Source organism: Corvus moneduloides, chromosome Z, assembly GCF_009650955.1.
Source record: "Corvus moneduloides isolate bCorMon1 chromosome Z, bCorMon1.pri, whole genome shotgun sequence".
NCBI lineage: Eukaryota > Metazoa > Chordata > Aves > Passeriformes > Corvidae > Corvus > Corvus moneduloides.
This window is the reverse complement of record NC_045511.1, coordinates 1012999-1035839: the sequence shown is the minus strand read 5'-3', so window position 1 is coordinate 1035839 and position 22841 is coordinate 1012999. Positions and strand designations below refer to the sequence as shown.

The 22841-nt window shown below is 59.7% G+C and overlaps 2 protein-coding genes across 2 annotated transcripts; both read right to left on the bottom strand.

Moving 5' to 3' along the window:
• Window positions 1-7044: 7044 nt before the first annotated feature.
• Window positions 7045-12992, bottom strand: LOC116438003. The gene is made up of 7 exons (XM_032096483.1): window positions 12933-12992; window positions 9927-10095; window positions 8661-8785; window positions 8069-8263; window positions 7688-7919; window positions 7465-7568; window positions 7045-7318 (listed from the first exon to the last, which is right to left on the bottom strand). The coding sequence occupies exons 1-5, from the start codon at window positions 12947-12949 to the stop codon at window positions 7787-7789; spliced, it is 639 nt and encodes a 212-aa protein (XP_031952374.1). The 5' UTR covers window positions 12950-12992; the 3' UTR covers window positions 7045-7318; window positions 7465-7568; window positions 7688-7786.
• A 1598-nt stretch (window positions 12993-14590) lies between these two features.
• LOC116437705 (two pore calcium channel protein 1-like) lies at window positions 14591-20330 on the bottom strand. Its single transcript, XM_032095736.1, is given in 13 exon segments — window positions 14591-14850; window positions 15219-15306; window positions 15606-15679; window positions 15904-16117; window positions 16530-16599; window positions 16834-16921; window positions 17191-17241; window positions 17244-17263; window positions 17519-17704; window positions 18745-18778; window positions 18781-18888; window positions 19577-19778; window positions 20286-20330. Coding segments are annotated over 13 exon segments (1440 nt in total).
• Between the last annotated feature and the right edge of the window lie 2511 nt (window positions 20331-22841).

The following is a 22841-nucleotide window of genomic DNA, read 5'->3' as shown; positions in this document are numbered from 1 at the left end:
CGCCGGAGAATAAAGCCCAGAGGGCCGGAGCCCGGCGCCCCTGCCCTCGCTGGAGCCCCACACGGGCCGGGCCCGCTCGGCGGGTCCCCCGTGCGGTACAAAACCAGCGCCGGGGCTCCGGCTTTCCACACATCACACTGGGGATCCCCTCCTCAGGAGGGGGTCCCGGGGGGGTGGTGGGTTTCGGGGAGGGGGGTGTGTTGGGGTAGGGTGGGCCCCCTCCTCAGGAGGGGTTCCCGGGGAGGGTGGGTGGGTTTCGGGGAGGGTGGTGGGTTGGGGTAGGGTGGGCCCCCTCCTCAGGAGGGGTTCCCGGGGAGGGTGGTGGGTTGGGGTGGGCCCCCTCCTCAGGAGGGGGTCCCGGGGGGCTGGGGGGGTTTCGGGGAGGGGGGTGGGTGGGATTGGGTGGGGCCCCCTCCTGAGGAGGGGGTCCCTGGGGGGGGTGGGGGGGGTGGGCCCCCTCCGGAGGAGGGGGTCCCGGGAGGGGGTCAGGGTGGGCCCCCTCCGGAGGAGGGGGTCCGGGGGAGGGGGTGGGGCGGAGGGGGGACTTCCCCCCCCTCCAGTCCCCGCCCCCTCTCCCGGACCCCCTGCTCCGGACGGGGCTCGCCCCGGCCCCCTCCCCGGGACCCCCTCCTCCGGACCGGGGCCCCGGGGGGGGGGGGGGGCGGGTGGGGTGGGGGGGAAGCAGAGGGGGTCACGTCACTCTGCACCATGAACACACACAGAGACCACAGGCCAAACCAACAGCACCCCCCCGTCCGACCCCCCCCCACCCCACCCGCCCCCCCTCCCTCCCGGGGCCCCGGTCCGGAGGAGGGGGTCCCGGGGAGGGGGCCGGGGTGAGCCCCGTCCGGAGGAGGGGGTCCGGGAGAGGGGGCGGGGACTGGAGGGGGGGAAAGTCCCCCCTCCGCCCCACCCCCCCCCCCGGACCCCCTCCTCCGGAGGGGGCCCACCCTGACCCCCTCCCGGGACCCCCTCCTCCGGAGGGGGCCCACCCCACCCACCCCCCCCCCAGGGACCCCCTCCTCAGGAGGGGGCCCCACCCCAGCCCACCCACCCCCCTCCCCGAAACCCACCCAGCCCCCCGGGACCCCCTCCTGAGGAGGGGGCCCACCCTACCCCAACACACCCCCCTCCCCGAAACCCACCCAGCCCCCAGGGAACCCCTCCTGAGGAGGGGATCCCCAGTGTGATGTGTGGAAAGCCGGAGCCCCGGCGCTGGTTTTGTACCGCACGGGGGACCCGCCGAGCGGGCCCGGCCCGTGTGGGGCTCCAGCGAGGGCAGGGGCGCCGGGCTCCGGCCCTCTGGGCTTTATTCTCCGGCGCCCCGAGCCCCGCGGCTGCGGGGGAAAGAGGGAGAGGGGAGGGATGAGATGGGGTAGGGAGAGGAGTCGGGGTGGGTTGGGGAGAACGAGAACGAGGGGGGAAAGGATGATGGACAGAGGAGGGGGAGAGGGGCAAGAGAGGGGAGTCGGGTTGGGGAGCGGGGTACGGAGAGGGGAGAAAGGAGGGGTCGGGGATGCGCAGGGGAGCAGGGAGAGAGGCTGGGGGAGGCTGGGGAGAGGGCAGGAGGGGGGCTGGGAAGGAGAGAGAGAGGGAGGGTGTGGGGGAGAGAGAAAGAAACTGGGGGGATAGGAAAGAGGTGAAAAGCGGGGGAAGAAGGAGGAGGAGAAGGGCAGGAGAAACAGGGGGAAGAAAGAGGGGGAAGAAAGAGAGGGAAGAAAGAGGGGGAAGAAAGAGGGGGAAGGAAGAGGGGGAAGAAAGAGGGGGAAGAAAGAGGGGGAAGGAAGAGGGGGAAGGAAGAGGGGGAAGGAAGAGGGGGAAGGAAGAGGGGGAAGGAAGAGGGGGAAGGAAGAGGGGGAAGGAAGAGGGGGAAGAAAGAGGGGGAAGAAAGAGAGGGAAGAAAGAGGGGGAAGAAAGAGGGGGAAGAAAGAGGGGGAAGAAAGAGGGGGAAGGAAGAGGGGGAAGAAAGAGGGGGAAGAAAGAGGGGGAAGAAAGAGGGGGAGGAAAGAGGGGGAGCGGGGGCCTCTCCCGGGCCACGCCGGGGGAGCCCGGCCCGGCCGCAGCCTCCCCGAGCTCTGAGGGAGCAAATGGCGGCGGGGGCGATTTCGGGGGCTTAAATCACCTCGGCCCCGCCCTGCGCAGCCGCCCTGGGACGCCGCGCACCTGTGCGGACCCCGCCCCGCGCACCTGAGCCGGGCCCGGGGCCGCCCCTGAAGCCGCGCCCTCGGCCCCGCTCGGCCCCGCCCGGGACCGCCCCAGAGCCCCGGCCCCGCCCGGCCCCGGGGCCCGCCCTGCCCGGCACGGGGGCGGCTCCATCGCTCGGGGCCCCGCCCCTCTCTCCCGGGCCGGACCCGCCCCGCGCACCGGGGCCGCACCGGGGCCGCACCGGGGCCGCACCGGGGCCGCACCGGGGGCCGCACCGGGGCCGCACCGGGGCCGCACCGGGGGCCGCACCGGGGCCGCACCGGGGCCGCACCGGGGGCCGCACCGGGGCCGCACCGGGGCCGCACCGGGGCCGCGGGTCCCGGTCCTGCCGGCGGCCGCTGCGGGTCCCGGGCGGTGCCGCCTCTCCCCCGGCGGGATCGGGGCTGGGATCGGCACCGGGAGGAGCCGCTCCGGGACGGGCGCTGGGGCCGAGCCCGGCGCTGCCGCTCCTGCTCCGGCCGGCTCTCCGCGGGGAGCCGGGGCTGTGCCGGCGCCCGGGCAGCCCCGGGATCCCGAGCCGGGCCCGACGCGCCGGGCCGGGCTCCGCTCTCAGCCCTGAGCCCCTCCCGGAGCCCGCCTTGGGCCCCACGACGCGGCCCCGGGCTCTGCCGCCAGCCCCGGACGCGGCGCTGAGTCGCTGCTCCCGAGCTCTGCGTGGGGCCGGCGAGCCCGGCTTCGGGCTGTGCCTGAGGCAGGACTCGGAGCCCAGAGACACAGACTCGCCCTGGCCCCAAGAGCCCACTTTGAGCATCAAAACACGGCACTTGGCCTTTAATTCAGGGCCAGCAAAACGCAGCACTTCCGTTTCTCTTTGTGAGCCCAAACACACAGGCCTCGCTCTCTTCCTCAAGCCCTGAAAACAGCATTTAGTCACTGAGTCCCAACTCTGGCCGTATGTAGCGGGTTGGGCTCCTAACCGGGCGGAAACACCCATTTAGTGGAGTGGTTTGGTCTAAAATACTCATTACTGTTTATCTGCTGTGAGATAAGAATTAGGAGAAACGCAAAGCAGGCACCAAACTTGAAAAAATAGAAAGAAGTTTATTAACAGACTTAAGGGAAAAACAAATTATACCACACCTTCAGAACTCTCCTCCTCCCCCCACCTTCCTCCCTTCTCCCACTGACAATGTGAAAAGACAACCCTTAAGATGTTCAGTCTGTTTGCCACTTCCAGAATAACCTTGTTCATTCCATTTAGAAAGAGAAGTCTCTTCTTGCTCATGCTATGAAAACATTATCACAACGAGACAGCCACCCACTTCCAAATACTGTTCAGTCCATTTAGGAAGAGGAGTCTCTCTGCCTGCGTGTGAGTCCCTTCCCCCGACTTGCAGCTTTTCCCACAACTGCTTCCGAGGGTCCACTCTGGAAGGTTTTTGGGGTACAATTTTGAGCCGTTCAGAAACCAAAACAGAGGCCCTTCTCCTTCCCTGGGAGCAAAGGGTCTTCATCATCTTCATCGTTAGGACTGTCTCTGGGAGCATCTCTAGGAACTGAGGTTTTCTCCTTTCCCGTTTGGAGCCAAAGTCCTCATCTGGTTCATCTCTAGGGACTGAGGTTTCTCCTTTCCCATTTGGAGCAAAAGTCCTCATCTGGTCCATCTCTCCCTGTCCAAACTTCTCATGAAATTACAGCTGCGTCAGCATCTGCCTATCTCAGCGCAGGTGCTTTTGCTTACAAGTATGAGTTGAACACTCCACCCCCCATATCTTCATGGAATTACAACAGGATACTCTGATATATCATAGCTTCACAATAGAATTTCAGCTTTAAGCATCTCCTCTCTCTCTTCCCTCAGGTTTTCAGCTCTTCACAGCAATAAAAAGGGTTAATCTCACCTCGGCCTTGCAGCTTTGCAGCTGGAATGTTGAATTTTTCTTATCGCAGTGGAGAGGGGGGAGAGCCGAGCCGCTCCGGCTGCCCACGGCAAGGCAGTGGGGGGGGTTCCATGGCTGGAACAGGCCCGTCGACCCAGGATGGCCGTGGCCCGGCCCGGCCTGGCCCAAGCAGGGTCTGGCCGGGCCCGCTGGCCCCCACACGGGGCCCGCAGCCACCTGTCCCAGCGCCGGAAACGAGAGAGAGCTTGGGGGGGAGTTTGTCTATTCTTAAATGGGGATCACAGAGGTGGTCACAACTTTAAGTGGCTTCGAGAATTGTCCATATTCAAACTGGCCAGCTGATAGGTTCTGTCAGGTCCCAGAGGAAGCTGTAAGCACCCCTTAGCAAGGACATCCCCTCTGGGACTGTGCTTGCTAACCTATGACACCATACCAGCCTGCTCTCAGGGCTCTGTAGATACAGAAATGCTGCTAGCGAGGATTCTCTTGCTATTTTCTAGGTCTGTGAGAGACTTTTCTCTCTCACACAAGAGGTAGCAGAACTATGGAAACAACCAAGCCACCTGCAACCTTGAAAAGTCTTCTTTATGGGACAGTAGAAAAACATTCGGACAATGGATGTTTTAGGATTTTAGCCAATCACCCCCAAGGGGAGGCTGATCCTTTCGCCAATGAGACTATGAAGAAACAAGTCTAGAAAAGAGTTTGTCAAAGAATTCAAGAAATCAATCTCGCTGCACAATTCCTGCCTGCTGGATCTTCCCTCCTCCTCCTCCTCCTCCCTACGGCTGCGGGACACAGTGCTACACCCCAGGGCCTCGGCCTGCGCTAATAGGACTCCACAAGGCAGGATTCAGTCTCTGCTTTGAAGCTCTGCGCCTGCTTCTGAGCCCCCGAAACGCAGCACTGGGGCTCTTTTGGTGAGCCCAAAACCGCTCCTGTCCCTCGGGTTCGGAGCCCCCACCAGTGCCGGGGCCACGGCCGGGCCTTTCACCGCTCTGGCCCCGCTCACGCCCGGCCGTGTCCCTCGGCGCTCCGAACCATCCTCATCCCTCCCCTCCGCTGACAGACCCAGCCCCGCTCGCTCCCGCTCCTTGCCCTTGCCACGCTCGGCAGCCACCGAGGCCGCCGCCCTCTCGCCTCAGCCGGCACCGGGCGGCAGCAGCGCCGCCCAGCTCAGCCCGGGGGCAGGGACAGCAGAGGGAAAAGCCGGCTCTGGGCGCTCTGCAGCTCCTGCAGCCCGAGCGTCTCGGCTCCTGGGGTCAGGCACTTGCTTCTTTCCTTCCTGGAGAAAAACGCCGGCTCGTTATTCTCAAAACTTGCTGATCTCTATTCCCAGCTTCTTCTATTGCTGTATGCGACAGAGTAGAGAGAGAGGGCTGGCGCATTTCAGAATGAATTTCCATCTAAATCAGTAGCATTTGTCTAGAGCTGTAAAAACAAAGAACTTGACAGGTTTGGGGATTCCACTCTCTCATCCACACATCCCTCCCGCTGGATTTTCTGGCAGTTTTGGGCCCCTCTGGGGGAGGACACCCAGCACTGGCACGGGGCCGTGCGGGGAAGAGGGATGGGCAAAGAGAGGGATGGGCAGCAGGACAGGGGCTCCCAAGAGAAGGGTACCGTGAGGGAGAGGGAGCGAGCAGCCGATGCAGACAGGGACAGGCAAAAGGACAGCGAGAGGGACAAAGAAATACGGTCAGACTGCAGCACAAAGGAAAAAGGAGAGCAAGAAAGAAGGAAAGAGAAAGATGCGGGCGGCGAGGGAGACACAGAGAGACAGAACAGGGAGAGGGATTGAGCAGAATTTATTAAACCAAGGCCAGTATGGATTTCTTAAAAGAACACCAGGACGTCCCTATCACGGGAACTCTGCTGTCTGCTTCAACTTCACAGCTGTCGGGGAACATTTCTCCCCCCTCTCCTCTCTGCGGTGTTTATTAAATCAAGATTGAGTATTTCTTTCTTAAAAGAAAACCAAGAGAGAGCGAAGCAGTGAAAGGGAATGGCATGGGGAGCACACAGGACAGGAAAGCAACACAAAAGACACACTGGACAGAGAGAAGAAAAGAGGTGGGAAGTTGGATGGAAGGGTGAAAGAAAATCAGGAACAAACGCCAGGACTTTAATTAGAGAGGGTGGCTGACGAACCTGCCAGTAAAGCAGCGGCTCGAACAGAAGCTGCTGCTGTCACGGCTGGGCCCGGCACTCACTAATTAACATCTGTCTCCGGGCAGGGCCATGAAGCCCCTGCTGAAACAGGAGGGGAAAGCCGAGGGGATGATGCGCACCGGGTTCGGCGCCGCTCAGCCCCAATCCCAGCCCGTGGCGCCAGTGAACGCACCCCGATCTCCGAACCTTCTCCCAGGGAAATTCCACCTTCGCCCCTTCTCCTCCCCTGCCGGGGTCTCCGTGGGCCCGGAACAAACACCACGAGAGGTTTCTCTGTTGCAGCTTCTTTGGAAATCCTACACTGGCTTTGAGCAAGAGGAGTAGGAGACAACCAGGAAACTTTAGTGCCAACCAACATCGAAGCCCTCGCTCCGGAGAAGAACGAACAGCTCGTTTTTACGCGGCCAAATTCCTTCAATTTTCAGCATCGTCTGTTTGCCGGCACTGTGAGAACTGCTGGGCACAGCACCACGAGTGAAATGGCCAAATATTCTCCCCACTCAGCCACAATCTAGAAAGAACCAAAGGGAGAAGAAGGAAGACCAATTAATTCTGACATAAGGAGTCTTGACTATCCCGACACACTGCCAGGTGAAAAACCATCCCTGCCCCTCTAACAAATCCCTCTGATACTGGCTCCATTCAGGATCAATTATTTAAACGCTGTATTAAGGAGCGTAAGGACACAACGCTTGGAATTCTCAACAACGGCTCAGCTCTCGGCTACTCCAAGCACTTTCCCACCCGGGGAGCTGAGCTGTCCCAGATTTAAACGCCACGTTTGATCCAAATCCGACAGAAATCTGACCTTGTTTGGCTACTGAGCTTTCCCAAAAGCTGTGCAGTCAAGCCTGGAAATCCTCACTGAAGCTTTGCCATGTCACATCGGGATTTACCCTTGGGAAAACCCCACTCGGAGCACTTGGGTTTCAAGAGGTTGCACCCGATGTTACAGACACAGAATTCCTGTGGGGTTTGGCATTTCCTGCACCTCCAAACACGTGAAAAGAATGAAGTGCCGAGTCCCAAGGCTCCATTATTGCCGTTCTCCTCACATCCCTCTCCTCAGCTGCACGTGGCTTTGTGCCTCCTCTGAAGGGCTGGAAAGGAATTTGGGAACCCCCCCCTCAGCTCCTTTGGTTTTCAGCCTTTTCTCTGAGGCAGCCCAAAAGGCAAACAGGAAAAAAAACCCCCAGAAGTGCACAAAATCCCAGCCCCTCCCAAGATGCAGCTCCTCACACCAAACCTTGGGAGAATCCCTGGTGCTTCCAACACCGCTGCAATCCCACCTGGAGCTGAGCCTACAGGGTGCTCTGCCTAATCCACATGCAAGCCTGGATAGCCCAAAGCCTGCGAGAAAAGAGGAGGCAAAGTGAAGGGGAGAGGGGAAAAAACGGAGTTTCGGGTTTTCCCCGTGTTTGCAACAGGATTGAAGGGCAGGATGGAGAGGTTTCGTGGAAAAGAAGTACCAAAGGCTGCTTCATTGCCAGCAATTAATTAGCGCTGCTCAGGTTGAATCCAAGAGGACAAATGCACCAGGATCAAACAGGAGCGGCCGACAGGATGGGTTATGACACAGATCTGTGAAGCTGGAGCCTTCTTTCTTCTCCCGGGCTCTCCCAGAAATTCTCCATGGCCGGACGTGCTCCCGCTCTTCCCGCTGGGGAGGATGGACTTGGATAGCCCGGCTGACTGGTGAGCCTGAAACAAGAAAGTGATGCAGTGATCCAAGTGTTTTTCCAAGGAAATGACATATTCTCTGGACCTGGGATAACCCATATCCCATGGCCTTCTCCAGGAAGGGTCCCAGCTGGATATGGTCTCCCAGAAAGGATTCCATAGGTGCTCACCTTTTGCCTGGAGCTCGGCTGAAGTCCTCAGCAATGCCAGGGAATGTGGCCATTGGAGGCTTTGGGCAGATTTGGCTCATTTGCCTTTTTAGGCTTTGCTTCCTTCTCTCAGCCTTCCCACTGGATTGTGGCCTCCGAGGAATACGTAAAATCCCATTGGATTCCTGCTCTTTTGGACATTTTTTGGTACCGTTCCTGTACAAAACGAGGCCCCCTGTTCGATGCTTTTCCCCACCATTCCCCGGCAGTTTTATCTGCCACTGCATTCCCTGCGTTGCTTGGGCTCTTCCCAGATCTCTGAGCTCCTTCACAAGGCAGGAGATCGATTTGGCCCAGGAACTAAACCCTCCCGAGGAATTGTCTGATGCCATCTCCACATTTGACAGCTGATCCTTGTGCTCAAAGGATCCCTCTTTCTTCCCTCCAGCCAATTCCAAGGCTCGCTGCCCCCAGCTGGGATCAGTCCCCAGTCTGATCCCTGCACTCTTCCCTGCCGGGATCCTGCTCAGGAATCCATGGGCTACGAATGTAAGAATTAATTCTTCCCACCCCTGCCCACTTCTAATTCCAAAGGATTTGGTGTCTGCCTTACCCGGCTGGAGCCTGCTTCCAACTCTGTTCTTGCTGCTTCTGCTGCTTTCCATTTCCCAGGAATTCCACCGACGGAGCGACAGCGTTTTCCACCTCCTCCAGGATTCCCTCTGTTGCCTTTGGGTGCTGGAAGGATATCAAAACCAGGGCCTCACTATCAGGAATTACATCCCCGGATTTGTTCCTTTCCAAATGTCACCTCTTCCCAACAAAGCCCTGGGCATCCAAGGCATACAGGAATCGATGTGCTGACCACTGCTTACTCCTCTGGAATGTCAGAGCTTGGGAAAATGGGCAGCTGGAGCTTTTCCTGGTGCTGCCCATGAAGTGTATTTTACCTCAGAGCCCCTGCCCGTGCCTTTGCCTGTATCCACCAAAAATCCACCCGTTCATTCCCCAGCTGCTGCCTCCCTCTTTTCCTTTATCCCACAGAATTTTAACAGGTGAATCTTCCCCTCTGCAAGAGCACCTTTCATTCCAAACCTCAGAACAAACGAATCATTCCCTTGGACCTTCCTTATTAGAATCCCACGGAGAGCAGTGGATGGAAAATGATCCTCTCCTGGCCCCTGCTGCATTCCTGGAGCAGGGATCCGTTCCCTCTTTCCCCCCGGCCGCGGTGCCCACCCTGCCCTGCCCCCTTTTCGGGCTTTCTTCCACAGCTTTTGTTTCCACCTCTTGCATCCTTTCCCTCACTCCAGGAGCTCCCAGCAGCTCCACACCCTCTTTTCTCCCATCCTGATCCTTTCTCCAAGAACAGAGCTCCGCATTTCAATTCCCTTCTCTTTTCTCCGACAATTCCCACCAGCCCAGACCTAAAGCTGACACAGGGAACACTCAGTGCCCACAAATGCAAATCCAGACCCGGCCATGCCTAAACCAGCAACTCTGAACACACAATCCCCGACCATCTGCGTTAATTCAGAGCTATTTAGGACACACCGAACACTTCAGCATTCCCAAGAAACATCCTGTTGCCTTCAGCTCCCAGGGGTTTTTGCTTTGAACTCACACGGATTCGGGGATCAAGGGATTTCCCTGAAAAAACCTGTGTGGTGCACGCTGGAATCCCCGATCCCGTGAATCCAGGGAGTGTTAAAAGCTTAAGTCCAACCTGGCCCACCATCAATTTTTGCCAAATATCCCCCAAATCATCAGGTTAACAGAACCCTGTTCTGGTGCGGCGCTTTTAGTATTGGAAAGCCAGGAATTACTTTATTCCCAGCGTGGGGCTCTGGATATGGGCTTGGGGAGAACAAGACCTTACCAACTTACAGAGCCAGGGGATGGCGTTTGGGAACAATCCTGGGCTGCCTGGCAGCAATTCATTGTCCCTCTTGTGGCCCACGAACACCTTCAGCTGCTCCTCCAGGAGCCCGGGCCAGCGGCTCTGCCTCTCTGGGAGCGGGAGACATTCCCCTGCCCACTGCAGGTACCTGCAAACCATTCCAGAGTCAGCTCCGAGCCAGGGACGGGGCAACAGCGGGGCAGGGATGGGGCAGGGACGGAGCAACAGCGGGGCAGGGACGGGGCAGGGATGGGGCAGGGATGGGGCAGGGACGGGGCAGGGATGGGGCAGGGACGGGGCACGGACGGGGCAGGGATGGGGCAGGGACGGGGCAGGGATGGGGCAGGGACGGGGCAGGGACGGGGCAGGGATGGGGCAGGGACGGGGCAGGGACAGGGCAGGGACGGGGCAGGGATGGGGCAGGGATGGGGCAGGGATGGGGCAGGGACGGGGCAGGGATGGAATGGGGCAGGGACGGGGCAGGGACGGGGCAGGGACGGGGCAGGGACGGGGCAGGGATGGGGCAGGGATGGGGCAGGGATGGGGCAGGGATGGAGCAGGGATGGGGCAGGGACGGGGCAGGGACGGGGCAGGGACGGGGCAGGGACGGAGCAGGGACGGGGCAGGGATGGGGCAGGGACGGGGCAGGGACGGGGCAGGGACGGAGCGGGGACGGGGCAGGGATGGGGCAGGGACGGGGCAGGGACAGGGCAGGGACGGGGCAGGGACGGGGCAGGGATGGGGCAGGGACGGGGCAGGGATGGGGCAGGGACGGGGCAGGGACGGGGCAGGGACGGGGCAGGGATGGGGCAGGGACGGGGCAGGGACGGAGCAGGGATGGGGCAGGGACGGGGCAGGGATGGGGCAGGGACGGGGCAGGGACGGGGCAGGGATGGGGCAGGGACGGAGCAGGGATGGGGCAGGGACGGGGCAGGGACGGGGCAGGGATGGAGCAGGGACGGGGCAGGGACGGGGCAGGGACGGAGCAGGGATGGGGCAGGGATGGGGCAGGGACGGGGCAGGGACGGGGCAGGGACGGAGCAGGGATGGGGCAGGGACGGGGCAGGGATGGGGCAGGGACGGGGCAGGGACGGGGCAGGGATGGAGCAGGGACGGGGCAGGGATGGGGCAGGGACGGAGCGGGGACGGGGCAGGGATGGGGCAGGGATGGAGCAGGGATGGGGCAGGGATGGGGCAGGGACGGGGCAGGGACGGAGCGGGGACGGGGCAGGGATGGGGCAGGGATGGGGCAGGGATGGGGCAGGGACGGGGCAGGGATGGGGCAGGGATGGGGCAGGGACGGGGCAGGGATGGGGCAGGGATGGGGCAGGGACGGGGCAGGGACGGGGCAGGGATGGGGCAGGGATGGAATGGGGCAGGGATGGGGCAGGGATGGGGCAGGGACGGAGCAGGGATGGGGCAGGGACGGAGCAGGGACGGGGCAGGGACGGGGCAGGGACGGGGCAGGGATGGAATGGGGCAGGGATGGAGCAGGGATGGAGCAGGGATGGGGCAGGGACGGAGCAGGGATGGGGCAGGGACGGGGCAGGGATGGGGCAGGGATGGAATGGGGCAGGGATGGAGCAGGGATGGAGCAGGGATGGGGCAGGGATGGAGCAGGGATGGGGCAGGGACGGGGCAGGGACGGGGCAGGGACGGGGCAGGGATGGGGCAGGGACGGGGCAGGGACGGGGCAGGGATGGGGCAGGGACGGGGCAGGGACGGGGCAGGGACGGAGCAGGGACGGAGCAGGGATGGGGCAGGGACGGGGCAGGGATGGGGCAGGGATGGAATGGGGCAGGGATGGAGCAGGGATGGAGCAGGGATGGGGCAGGGATGGAGCAGGGATGGGGCAGGGACGGGGCAGGGACGGGGCAGGGACGGGGCAGGGATGGGGCAGGGACGGGGCAGGGATGGGGCAGGGATGGGGCAGGGATGGAGCAGGGATGGGGCAGGGATGGGAGCAGGGATGGAGCAGGGATGGGGCAGGGACGGGGCAGGGACGGAGCAGGGATGGGGCAGGGATGGAGCAGGGATGGGGCAGGGATGGAGCAGGGATGGGGCAGGGACGGGGCAGGGACGGGGCAGGGACGGGGCAGGGACGGGGCAGGGACGGGGCAGGGATGGGGCAGGGATGGGGCAGGGATGGGGCAGGGATGGAGCAGGGATGGAATGGGGCAGGGATGGGGCAGGGACGGGGCAGGGATGGAATGGGGCAGGGATGGGGCAGGGACGGGGCAGGGATGGGGCAGGGACGGGGCAGGGATGGGGCAGGGATGGGGCAGGGATGGAATGGGGCAGGGATGGAATGGGGCAGGGATGGGGCCGGGCTCAGCCGTCCCACGGCTCCCGGGGCTCGGGCCCTCGGAAATGCCGGATCGGAGCCCCGTGATCCCGGCAGGGAAGAGGCCGGCTCGGGCCGGGATCAGCGAGGGTGGGAAGCGCCCGGGGCGGGCGGAGGCTCTGCCACCCCCAGGGCATCCGCACAGCTCCGGGGGACGGGGCACCCCCGATGCCGCTCCTCATCCCGTTCTCCCGCTCCCCATCCCGTTCTCCCGCTCCCCATCCCGTTCTCCCGTTCCCCATCCCGTTCCCCGTTCCCCATCCCGTTCCCCGTTCCCCATCCCGTTCCCCATCCCGTTCCCCGTTCCCCATCCCGTTCCCCGTTCCCCATCCCGTTCCCCGTTCCCCATCCCGTTCCCCGTTTTCCCGTTCCCCATCCCGTTCCCCCATTCCCCATCCCGTTCCCCGTTCCCCGTTCCCCATCCCGTTCCCCCGTTCCCCATCCCGTTCACCGTTCCCCATCCCGTTCCCCATCCCGTTCCCCGTTCCCCAGCCCGTTCCCCGTTCCCCATCCCGTTCCCCATCGCGTTCCCCCGTTCCCCATCCCGCTCCCCATCCCGTTCCCCATCCCGTTCCCCGTTCCCCATCCCGTTCCCCGTTCCCCATCCCGTTCCCCATCCCGTTCTCCCGCTCCTCGCTCACCGCCCGGGCCCGTCCATGCCCGCCCGCCCCAACCGCTCCCGCCGATTCCAACTGCCCACGCGCCGCCCCGAGCCGCCTGCCCATTGGCCAGCTCCGCGCCCGCCCCGCCCCCCATTGGCCAGCCCCGCGCCCGCCCCGCCTCCCCATTGGCCAACCCCGCGCCCGCCCCGCCTCCCCATTGGCCAGCCCCGCGCCCGCCCCGCCCCCCATTGGCCAGCTCCGCGCCCGCCCCGCCTCCCCATTGGCCAGCCCCGCGCCCGCCCCGCCCCCCAATTGGCCAGCCTCGTGCCCGCCCCGCCTCCCCATTGGCCAGCCTCGTGCCCGCCCCGCCTCCCCATTGGCCAGCCCCGTTCCCGCCCCGCCTCCCCATTGGCCAGCCTTGTGCCCGCCCCGCCTTCCCATTGGCCAGCCCCGCGCCCGCCCCGCCTCCCCATTGGCCGCCAGCCCCGTCAATCACGCGGCAAACCCCGCCCGCAGGCGCTGTTGCCATGGCGGCCGCTGGAATGCGGCCCGGGCGCATCCCCAAGGGAAAAGGAGGCACAAAATGAGGAATTGGGAAGTCAAAGGCGAAGGCTGCGCAGCGCCCGCGGCGCCCCGACCACGAGGAGCAGCCCCCGCTCCTCTCCCCGTCTTCGTTTCGCACCCCCGAGCCCTGCACGTTATCAGGGAGCAGCCCCAGCCCTCTCCCATCATTAACTCGGAGACATTCCGCGGTTTTTCCGAACTGCTGAATTTATTGTGCTGAAGAGCCGCTTCGTTCAGCACACACCGGCCCATAGAGCTGCACAGAAAAGTGCTGCGATACAATTCCCGTTACAAGAGGAGTTATTCCAGAACATACTGCCCGGGCGCCGTCCCTCTCCGGGCACAGCCGGATACTCCGGCTGCCCCCCGCATTCCAGACCTTTCTACGGCACTTTCCATGAGATAAAGCTCCTTCCCAGGACACAGCTGCTTGTTCCCACCGTGGAACCCGGGCCCCACGCGTGGGAGCAGCCAGGGAACACCTGGAGAGCCGGGAATCGGCTCCATCCCCTGATCCCCCCTCAAGCCGCGCTCTCGGAACTCGGGCTCCTGGCACCAGCCGAGGCGGGGGACAAGTTTAGGATCTCTTCAGAGGAAGGGCCTTCGTCCTCCAGGGGTATCTGTGCCTCGAACATGCGCTGCAGCAGAGCATCCACTGTCCTGGATCCTGGCGGGACAAAAGAATTCCCTGTAAGCACCAGCTCTGCTCCTCTGGCTACCTTCAAGGTGCCTGTTTTAAAACAGGCAAGAAAATCCCCCAAATCACATTCCCTGCTGCTCCACCCCACCTGCTTGAAGTACTGTGAGCCCTTCTCAAGGATAAGGCCATTATTTGGGATTTTAAACCCTTCTGTTCCCACACAATGGATACCTGCGGTACAGCAAGAAAGCCAGGAGGAGGAGGAAAATCGTCATCGAGCCAGAGCAGAGGAGGATACAGTCACCCCGTGATCCAAGGCAGCAGGAATGCAAAGCCCACAGAGGAGGGAGAGAGGAAAACAGGTGTCCTGGCACAGCAGGACCTCGGCCAGCAGGGCAGTGTCTCCAGAGGGAGCTTAATGAAGACAAGGGACACACAAGGGCCACGGTGGGACAGGAGAAGCTGCTACAGAAGTACAAACAAACAGCAAACATCAAACGTCCACAGTTGTGCCCAAGTCTCCGGGTGGGTTTTGGCTGCTTTCAGAGCCCCGAGGGAGCAGCAGGACTCGGGAGCTTCTCCCAAGGAAGAGCTGGGACCCTTGGGCCTGGACACCCTGGAGGGTCACACTTAGGTTTGGAGGCAATTTTGAACAGCAGCCCTTTGCTCTGTGCCTTCGTTCCACCTTCCCCCTCCAGCTCGTGCTCCGTGCTCTCCGTGCTGTCAAGGAGCTGCTCATCCCGGAGCTCATCCCTGCACAGGAAGGGCCAGGAATGACCTGGGAAGGGGGCACAGCCTACCCTGGGAGCCCAGCAGCGACGGCTTCCCGGTGGGGCAGGACAAGCACCAGCCATGGGGTTATTTTCCAGCACCTCTGCTGTCCTCTGGGCTGGAAGAGCCACGGGAGGCAGCAAAGCCAACACCAGGGGCCTTCTACTGGCACTTAAAGCAGCAGAGGAGCCAGGACTTCGGGACAGGGAAGAGGAATCGCCACTTTTAAGGAAGATCAGCCAGAACTTTGTGACGAGGAAGGGGAATCTCAGCTCACACCTCGACACAGAGGGTGCTTTTCCCTCCTCACTGGTGCCAAATTGGCCACATGGGTTCATTCGGGGCCTTAGTCTTGAACTCCCATTCCCAGCTCCTGGATTTTCTGCTCCATGGCAGTTTCCACTTCACTCTTCTCCAGGGAATATTCCACAAAGCAAGCTTCCAAGATGAACGACACAAAGATACGGAAAGAAACAATGAGCAGAATGAAGGCAGCACTTCCTCCCTGGCATTGCCCATCTCAGTATTCCCAGGCTCATTTCCCAGTGCTCCATCCCCTCCAGGCCAGAGCAGCACCCAGTGGGGACAAGAATGCAGCAGATCCCTCTAAACACATCCCACCTGCCCCCCATGGGTGACCCCGGGCCCACCAGCAGTGCCCTGGCAGGGGCAGATCCCCTTTTCCATGCAAAGAGGATGAAACCATCCCAAAAAACCTACTTGACAACGATTACCACCATCACAATGTGGAAGGCGATGAAGTAAAGCTTGGCAGGCTGAGCTGTCACGTTGGCAAATCCATTGGCAAAGAGTGGAGCGGGAGTTAAGGGAAAAGAGGGAAGGAGGAGCTGAGGGAGGGACCGGGAACCCAACAAAGCCCTCTGCGGGCCCATCTCTGCCCCCTGTCCATGTGCAGTGCCCGGGGAAGAGCAGAGTCTGGGAAGAGGGTGGGTCAGAGAACCACCCAGTCTCCCACAAGGACCATCAAGCCCAGTTCCCAAGGTTCCAGCTGGGAATGTGCACTACAAAGGATATCGTGCCACTGGTTGAGCACAGTGAGCTCCATGAGGACAATGAAGGATGAGGCCGAGTCGTTGTTCTTGCAGTACTTCCCACGGGCAAAAAGGGAATCCTTGAGAGCTGGATTCCCACATTCCAGGGCGTGAGGAGTGTTCGAGCTGGCAGGGAAGTACTGGATTTTCCCATGGAATAACTCCATGCCAATGACAGCAAACACACAAGACACAACCTGGGAAGAGAAACCCCATCACCTGCTTCTCCAGCGAGCTGCAAGCCCCAGGGCAAGCTTGGCATCCCAGCAGGTTTTCCAATTTCCACAGGCACAGCAAGGGGCTGGAGGGCAGCACAGAGTCCAAGAGCCCCAAGCCACCCAACAGCAATCACCAGGCAGGACTAATTAGCCAAGAACCACAAAGACATGGAAAGGAAACACTCCCAAATCATAACAGAGGCCAATTCTAGGGAATCATTTGAGAACCGGGTTTCTCATTCAGCCTCTTGCCCAAACCATGATTTGATCCCTTATGATGAAAAGCCCAGGCTGCCAGAACACCCCATGGATCCAAGGAGGATGTCCTGACATTTCAGACACCCTTCTGTGAAACTGGAGTGCTTTGAACCGAGACGCCCGGATTTCTTACCAGAGTGAGCCCACCAAAAGTCAGCATGGTCGGGACGATGTTCATCGGGGTGTTCACGATGAGCCGGAACCTCCAGAGAGCCCACGCTGGTTATTGGCACACCCCGGCCACCACGTGCTCCCCACATCCCCAAAAGAAGCCTCCAGAGAGGCTGCAGCCACTGGGCTCATCCCAGGCAGGCTGGGACAAGGCCCTGGGATGCTTTTTGGAGCAGCCATGGTCAGTGCTGGACACTCAGGGCGCTGCCTCTGGCACAGACCAACCCCTCCCCAAAACCCATCTCCCACCCCACTCTCTTCCTCACGTCTGAATGCTGTCAACAATCCGGATCAGCCTGAGGACTCTCAGGATGAACACAATGTCCAGGATCTGCTGGCTGTTGTACTTCACGGCTGAGAAATGAACCAAGATATTCTTATTATGAAAATAAAGCCGGGAAGTGTTAAGATAAAGCTCTTTATTTGTTACCGTTCTGTCCTTGTTAAACACTGTAAGAGGGAGCTAAAAAAAACAGGAAAAAAAGAAAAAAAGAGGAAGACTGGGTTAGTTCTTAGAAACCCTCCAGAAATTCCTTGTCTGGTCTCAAAGCCTCCCAAGCCTGAGGTGCTGCAGGAGGCTGGGGAGGACACCAAGATTCCCAAGGCACGCAGGCTGCTCAAGCTGCACTTCCTGGACTTGCGGGTGGCATTGAGAATCGTTGCAGTCAGGGCGCAAAGATGATGAGAGCATCAAACCTGGCCCGAGGGAAGGCACTGCTGGGAGATTTCGGGGGACAGGAGCGGGGTTTAAACCAGGAGTGACCCCTGCTCCTCACATCAGAGCCAGGCAGCCCTGGGCCAGCTCAGCCTACGGGCACATGGGCGAGTTTTGTCACATCATCCTCTGATTCATCTTAAACACACCCTGGCACAGGAGTTGGGACCCTTTCCATCCCTGAGGAGCCGAGCACAGCACTCGCCACACTCCACACACATTTCCAGCCCACTCACCAGTTCCAAAACTGGGTTTTGCCAAAGAACTCCCTGGGGTCAGAAGTGTAGACCTTCGGGAGGATCTCCAGGACACACACAGCAAGGAACAGCCACTCTGCGTAGGAAATGCAGGGGCTTTCCTCATCCAGGGCAACGAAGATGGCATTTATCAGGATGATGGCATCCTAAGTCCAAACAAAAGCCCTGCAAGAACAAAGAGGTGAGCTTGTCACTCCCAAGAAGGTCAAAGGCACCCAGCTATTTCCAAAACATTTTGCCTCCTCTCTCCAAAATTCTTTCCCCATCAGTTCTCCCCAAACCTGAGAGTTTGGGGGAGTCATTGCAGAGTTTAGTTTTGCTCTTCAAGTCCAACACAGAATTTGGTTAACAGGTCCGGGGAAGTGATTTTCCCCCATCTACTCAGTACTGGTAAGGCCCCATTTGGAGTCAACTGGGCTCCCCAGTACAAGAGAGACCTGAACACATTAGAAACAGTGGAAGGACAGAACAGTCTGACTCAGGCCACTTCGGGAGAGCCAGGGTTGTCCGGCCTGACAGGGAGAAGGGTCAGGAGCAGCTCCTGTGCATAAATACCTGATGGGAAGGTGCGGGGAAGATGGAGCCAGGCTCTTCTCGGTGGCATCCAGTGGAAGCACAAGAGGCAAGGGGCACAAGTTGAAATACAGGAACTCCCATTTAAACAAAAAAGTTGTTTGGTTGGGTTTTTTTAATTGGGGGTGATCAAGCACTGGAATGGGTTGTAGAGAGGTTCTGGAGCCTTCATCCTTGAGGATACTCTGGACCCACCCAGCAGAAGCCCTGAGTACCCTACTTTGGCTTGGAGCAGGGGGGTTCCACTAGCCCATCCCTAGATGGTCCTTGTAAGCTCAGCAAGTCTGGGATTCTGGGAAGGCTCGGAGGTGAAACTCTAGAGAACTCCCTAAGTCCCAGCGCTGACGAGGCAGCAGGACACAGCTCTGCAGCACAGACTGCTGAGGTAGGAGCAGCTCTGAGTGCAGCACTGAGGTCCTTCATGGCAGGACACAAAGCACAGACTACCGCCAGCAAAACCCAGCTCAGCCAGCGGGCCTGGCCGAGGTGCGGCCTCGCCCACAGCCAGGGCTGCTCCTCCACACCACCAAAGGCAGGCCAGGAGCAGCGGCAGAGCCCCTGAGGGCGGCCTGGCCACAGCCTGTCCTCCCCAGCAGCACGCCCAGGTAGCCCCGGGCCCTGTCCGAGCTCACCTGTGCCTCAGGACGCTGCGCAGGAGCCGGCGGGAGCAGATCCACACAGGGCCGGCACCCAGCGCGCCAGAGGGAGCCTGCGGATCTTCAGTGTCACCACCTGCATGCTGAGCAGCTCTGCCAGCTGCACGAAGGACTTCTTGTCTGCAGCAGAGTGGCACGGGCCAGCCCGATCCCGTGGCAAAGAAACAGTGCCTGCGAAATGCAAATCTGAGCCCGCAGGAGGGGCAGCAAAGCCCAGCCCAGAGCGGTATCCACCACAACAGGCTGAGCTTGGAGTTCAAGCAGCTTCTCTGCCTCATTCCTGGGGAATTGTCTCGAGCCATGGGCCACCAACCACCACAGAACAATTCCAAACGAGGAGACTGACCCAGCTCTCCCGATATTCCTGCTCCGGAGGACTGGGGGGGGAGCCACATTGCTGGGAGGCATCTGATAACAAGGGAGGCTTTCCACATCCTCTGCTGAGGACAGGAGGCCCCACACACCATGGAGAGCATGGCCTGATGTCAGATGGCCCTGAAGGCCACACAGTGCGTGGGACATGGGCTACAGCACAGGCAGCAGGAACAGCCTTTCAGCACTCCGGGAATCTGGAGGGAAACAGGACGAGAACGGCCCCAAGGTGCCCAAGGAATGACTGGACGTGGCACTCAGTGCTCCGATCCTGCCGATAAGGTGGGGATCAGTCACAAGCTGGGCTCAGTCATGGAGGTCACTTCCCACCTCAATGATTCTGTGATTCTGAGTCTCTCTGGGGCCGTTACAGATCAAACATCCCAATGCCAAACCCCTCCTAGCCCCTGGCTCCTCCCCAGTCCCCACTGCTCACCTACAAACCCTTTCTGCTCGTCATCTGAGATGCGGAGCAGCAGCTCCCGGTGGGAACTGCTGGTGTCAGGAGCCACCAGCTTGACCAGCTGCTTCCACCGGGCTTCCCGAACCACAAACTGCTCTCCCTCCTTTTCCTTCAGGAGGTTGAAGGCCTCGATCATCCTGCGGCGCTTCATGGAGGCGAGTTTACGGATCTCATTCTAGAGAGAGCCTCGGGACTCAGGCAGCTCCAGGCACCCTTCCCCCTTTGTTTAACAAATGAACTCATTTGCACGGTGCAGAGATGCAAGAAGAGACCCAGGGGAATGACGCTGGACACAGCACAGCACAGTTAGTGCGGGGGGGTGAGAAATGGTGTTTAACAGGCAGCTGTGGGCTCTCCGCACAGAGCTCTGGAAGGAGCAACAGATTTCTGGATGCTGGGACAATGCTGTAAAAGCGGAAGGAAAGACAAAGGGTAGTGCCAGACAGGAAGGAGGTGACAAAGATCACGGGATCTGCACGGCCACAGAAGCAAAGAGGATGTGTCCACACACGCTTCCCATCCACAAATGAATCCTGCTGAGAGCAGGGTTGGAGATCCTCTTCTGCACATGACTGCAAGCAGGAGAAGAGCCAGCTTCCTCAGAAAGATCCAACCCCCCCACGGGAGCAGCCGGGAATTGCCAGCTCTCCCCCTTTGATCGCAAGTCCCAAACTGCCCCTACCCAGTTTGGGTAGAACAAAAATTCTGATTCACTCAGACCTCCCATTTCCAGTTCCTTTGCTCGAAGAGCACCCGCAAAGATGCTGAGCAAAACCAGTTCCCTGCATGGAGGCAGCGACGCTGAGCTAGGACTAAACCTCCAAGATAATGCAGAACGTGCTGCTTATCTGCTGGAAACACCACAGAGCACACAATTCAATGCCAACAGCACAACTGCCAAGAACCCCCCAATACGAAAGGTGGGTCTGTGCTTGTTGTTTGCAGAGCACCAAAGGCAAGAAGCTGTTCTCCCCTTCTCAAAGCTTTCCAAGGGAAAGCCAGAGGCTCCTTACAGAGAACGGCAGGAATCCACTGGTCACAAGCCCCTCCACGCATTACCTTCAGATGGTTTTTGGAGTTGGTGTAGAGGCAGCGACGCTGAGCTAGGACTAAACCTCCAAGATAATGCAGAACGTGCTGCTTATCTGCTGGAAACACCACAGAGCACACAATTCAATGCCAACAGCACAACTGCCAAGAACCCCCCCAATACGAAAGGTGGGTCTGTGCTTGTTGTTTGCAGAGCACCAAAGGCAAGAAGCTGTTCTCCCCTTCTCAAAGCTTTCCAAGGGAAAGCCAGAGGCTCCTTACAGAGAACGGCAGGAATCCACTGGTCACAAGCCCCTCCACGCATTACCTTCAGATGGTTTTTGGAGTTGGTGTAGACCACGGCCAGGAAGAGAGACATGAAGGTGTAAGGGTTGATGATGACAAAGGCCAGGAAGAACAGGGCGTACCAGGAGCTGAAGTCAAATGCTGGCATCCTGGAGAAGGGCAGAGGCATTGCTGCTTGCCACGCTGACAAACAGGGAAAGGGAATCCACGAGCAAACAGACTCCCAGATGGATTTCCAAGTGCTCTTTTAGACAGCCAGATCAAACTTACCAGCTAATACCCAAGCTAAAAACTGCATTAAGTCAGCTGGAAAGCACTTTTCTTCTGCTGGGTTTTCACCATGGTTTGTCAGGCCCTGACTGAAGGGGTGCAAAAGACAGCACAGAGATGAAATCTCTGCCAGAGTGGCCAAATTTAAGAGCAGACATGAGGTGATGGCTCAGCCATATGATGGTTTTTGGCCTCAGACCCTTGCTGCACTCAGATCTGCTTTTCCACTTGCTCTAGGAGGATAAGCAGCATTTTATTTCTCTCTTCAAATTCCCAGGGTCCCTGTATCATCCCAGTCATACCCAAGGTATTGCCAGCACACAGATGACCAAGCCATTCCTCCCTGTCTTACTCTTGACAGCACAAACCAAACTGGGAACCCGGAACAGATGGGGGTGAAAAGCCCAACACTCACAGAATTTTAACTGTGCTGTGCAAATTAGAGGCTGCACAGAGAGCCCTGAGAACACGATGAGAGAAAGATCTGATCATCCACACGTGACATCCATACAGGACACCCGGGCTGTTTGCTGCCGTCACCAGCACACAGAGGTCAAACACAACCTCCAGGTAGTTTCTGAAGGAGGGCAAGCCTTCTGCTGTCTGGAGATTCCCAGGAGGAAGAGGAGAGCCTGGAGTTAAGCACGAGGATCCCGTGCCCCACCACAGGAGCTGCACCTATCAGCAGTGCTTGTGCTCCCTAGGAATTGCTTGGAGTGCGCCCAGAGCATCCCAGGAGCAAAGAAGGATCCATCCCTCTCTCCAAAGAGCTTCAAGGCCATGCGGGAGAACACGAGGAGGCCGAACATGAAGAGCAGGAAGACGCAGGTGATCTCGGGCAGCGAGTTGCGGATGCTGCGGAAGGCCCTCGGGATCTGCCAGGGACAGGGGGAGTGTCCAGTGGCAACAGGGCACCCCTTTTTCCCCTCACACTCCCATCTGCATCAAACCCCGAAGCTGGGCTGCCTTTCCTCCTCGTTCTCCAGGAGGAATCCTAGAAGGAAAGGCCCCAGCTACACGTCACAGTGAACTCAAGAGCCAAGGGCCAGAGAGCCCCAGGGCACTGCTGAGATGTTCTTGCTGCAGGGAACCAGGCAGGGACAAAAATCCCTCACTCCAGGCCACAAATGACGTGCCCTGAGCCCAAACGTTGAACTGCTCCCTCCCCAAGGCCTCCACACCACAGTTTATTCATTTGTAAGACAGGATGACACCAGTCTTGGGCAGCAGGACAAAGATCTCCCCATGATGAGAGGAATCAGAGTCCCAGTCTGGACTGTACATTTGAGAACAGCGTGACACTTGTTCACCCAGGAGACTTCCAGAAATCAGTCACCTGGAGCCTGACTCAGGCAGTTTGCAGTCACGTACCATTGTCCTATTCCTAAAAATCTCCTTCCAACTCATCTCCAACCTTTGCCTTCTCAGGTATTCAGTGCTCAGTGCTTCAGCAAAACATCTTTTGCTCTATATCAGAACTTGCTTCCATTTCTACCTCATCCCCCGTTTCTACATTCAGAGATCTTTCTGCCGAGCCCACATACCTGTGACACTTTCTCACCAGACTTTCATCCTCTCCAACAGGGATACTCAGCAAAGAAAGGTGCAGAATGCTCTCTTGAACAGAAAGGTT

Excerpts from the sequence above, each read along its gene's own strand:
- LOC116438003 (XM_032096483.1), bottom strand. Across the intron at positions 8,264-8,660 it reads TGGAAGCAGGCTCCAGCCGG|GAACGGTACCAAAAAATGTC; the intron begins GTAAGGCAGACA and ends CGTTTTGTACAG. Across the intron at positions 7,920-8,068 it reads AGCCGAGCTCCAGGCAAAAG|GCTCACCAGTCAGCCGGGCT; the intron begins GTGAGCACCTAT and ends TTCTTGTTTCAG.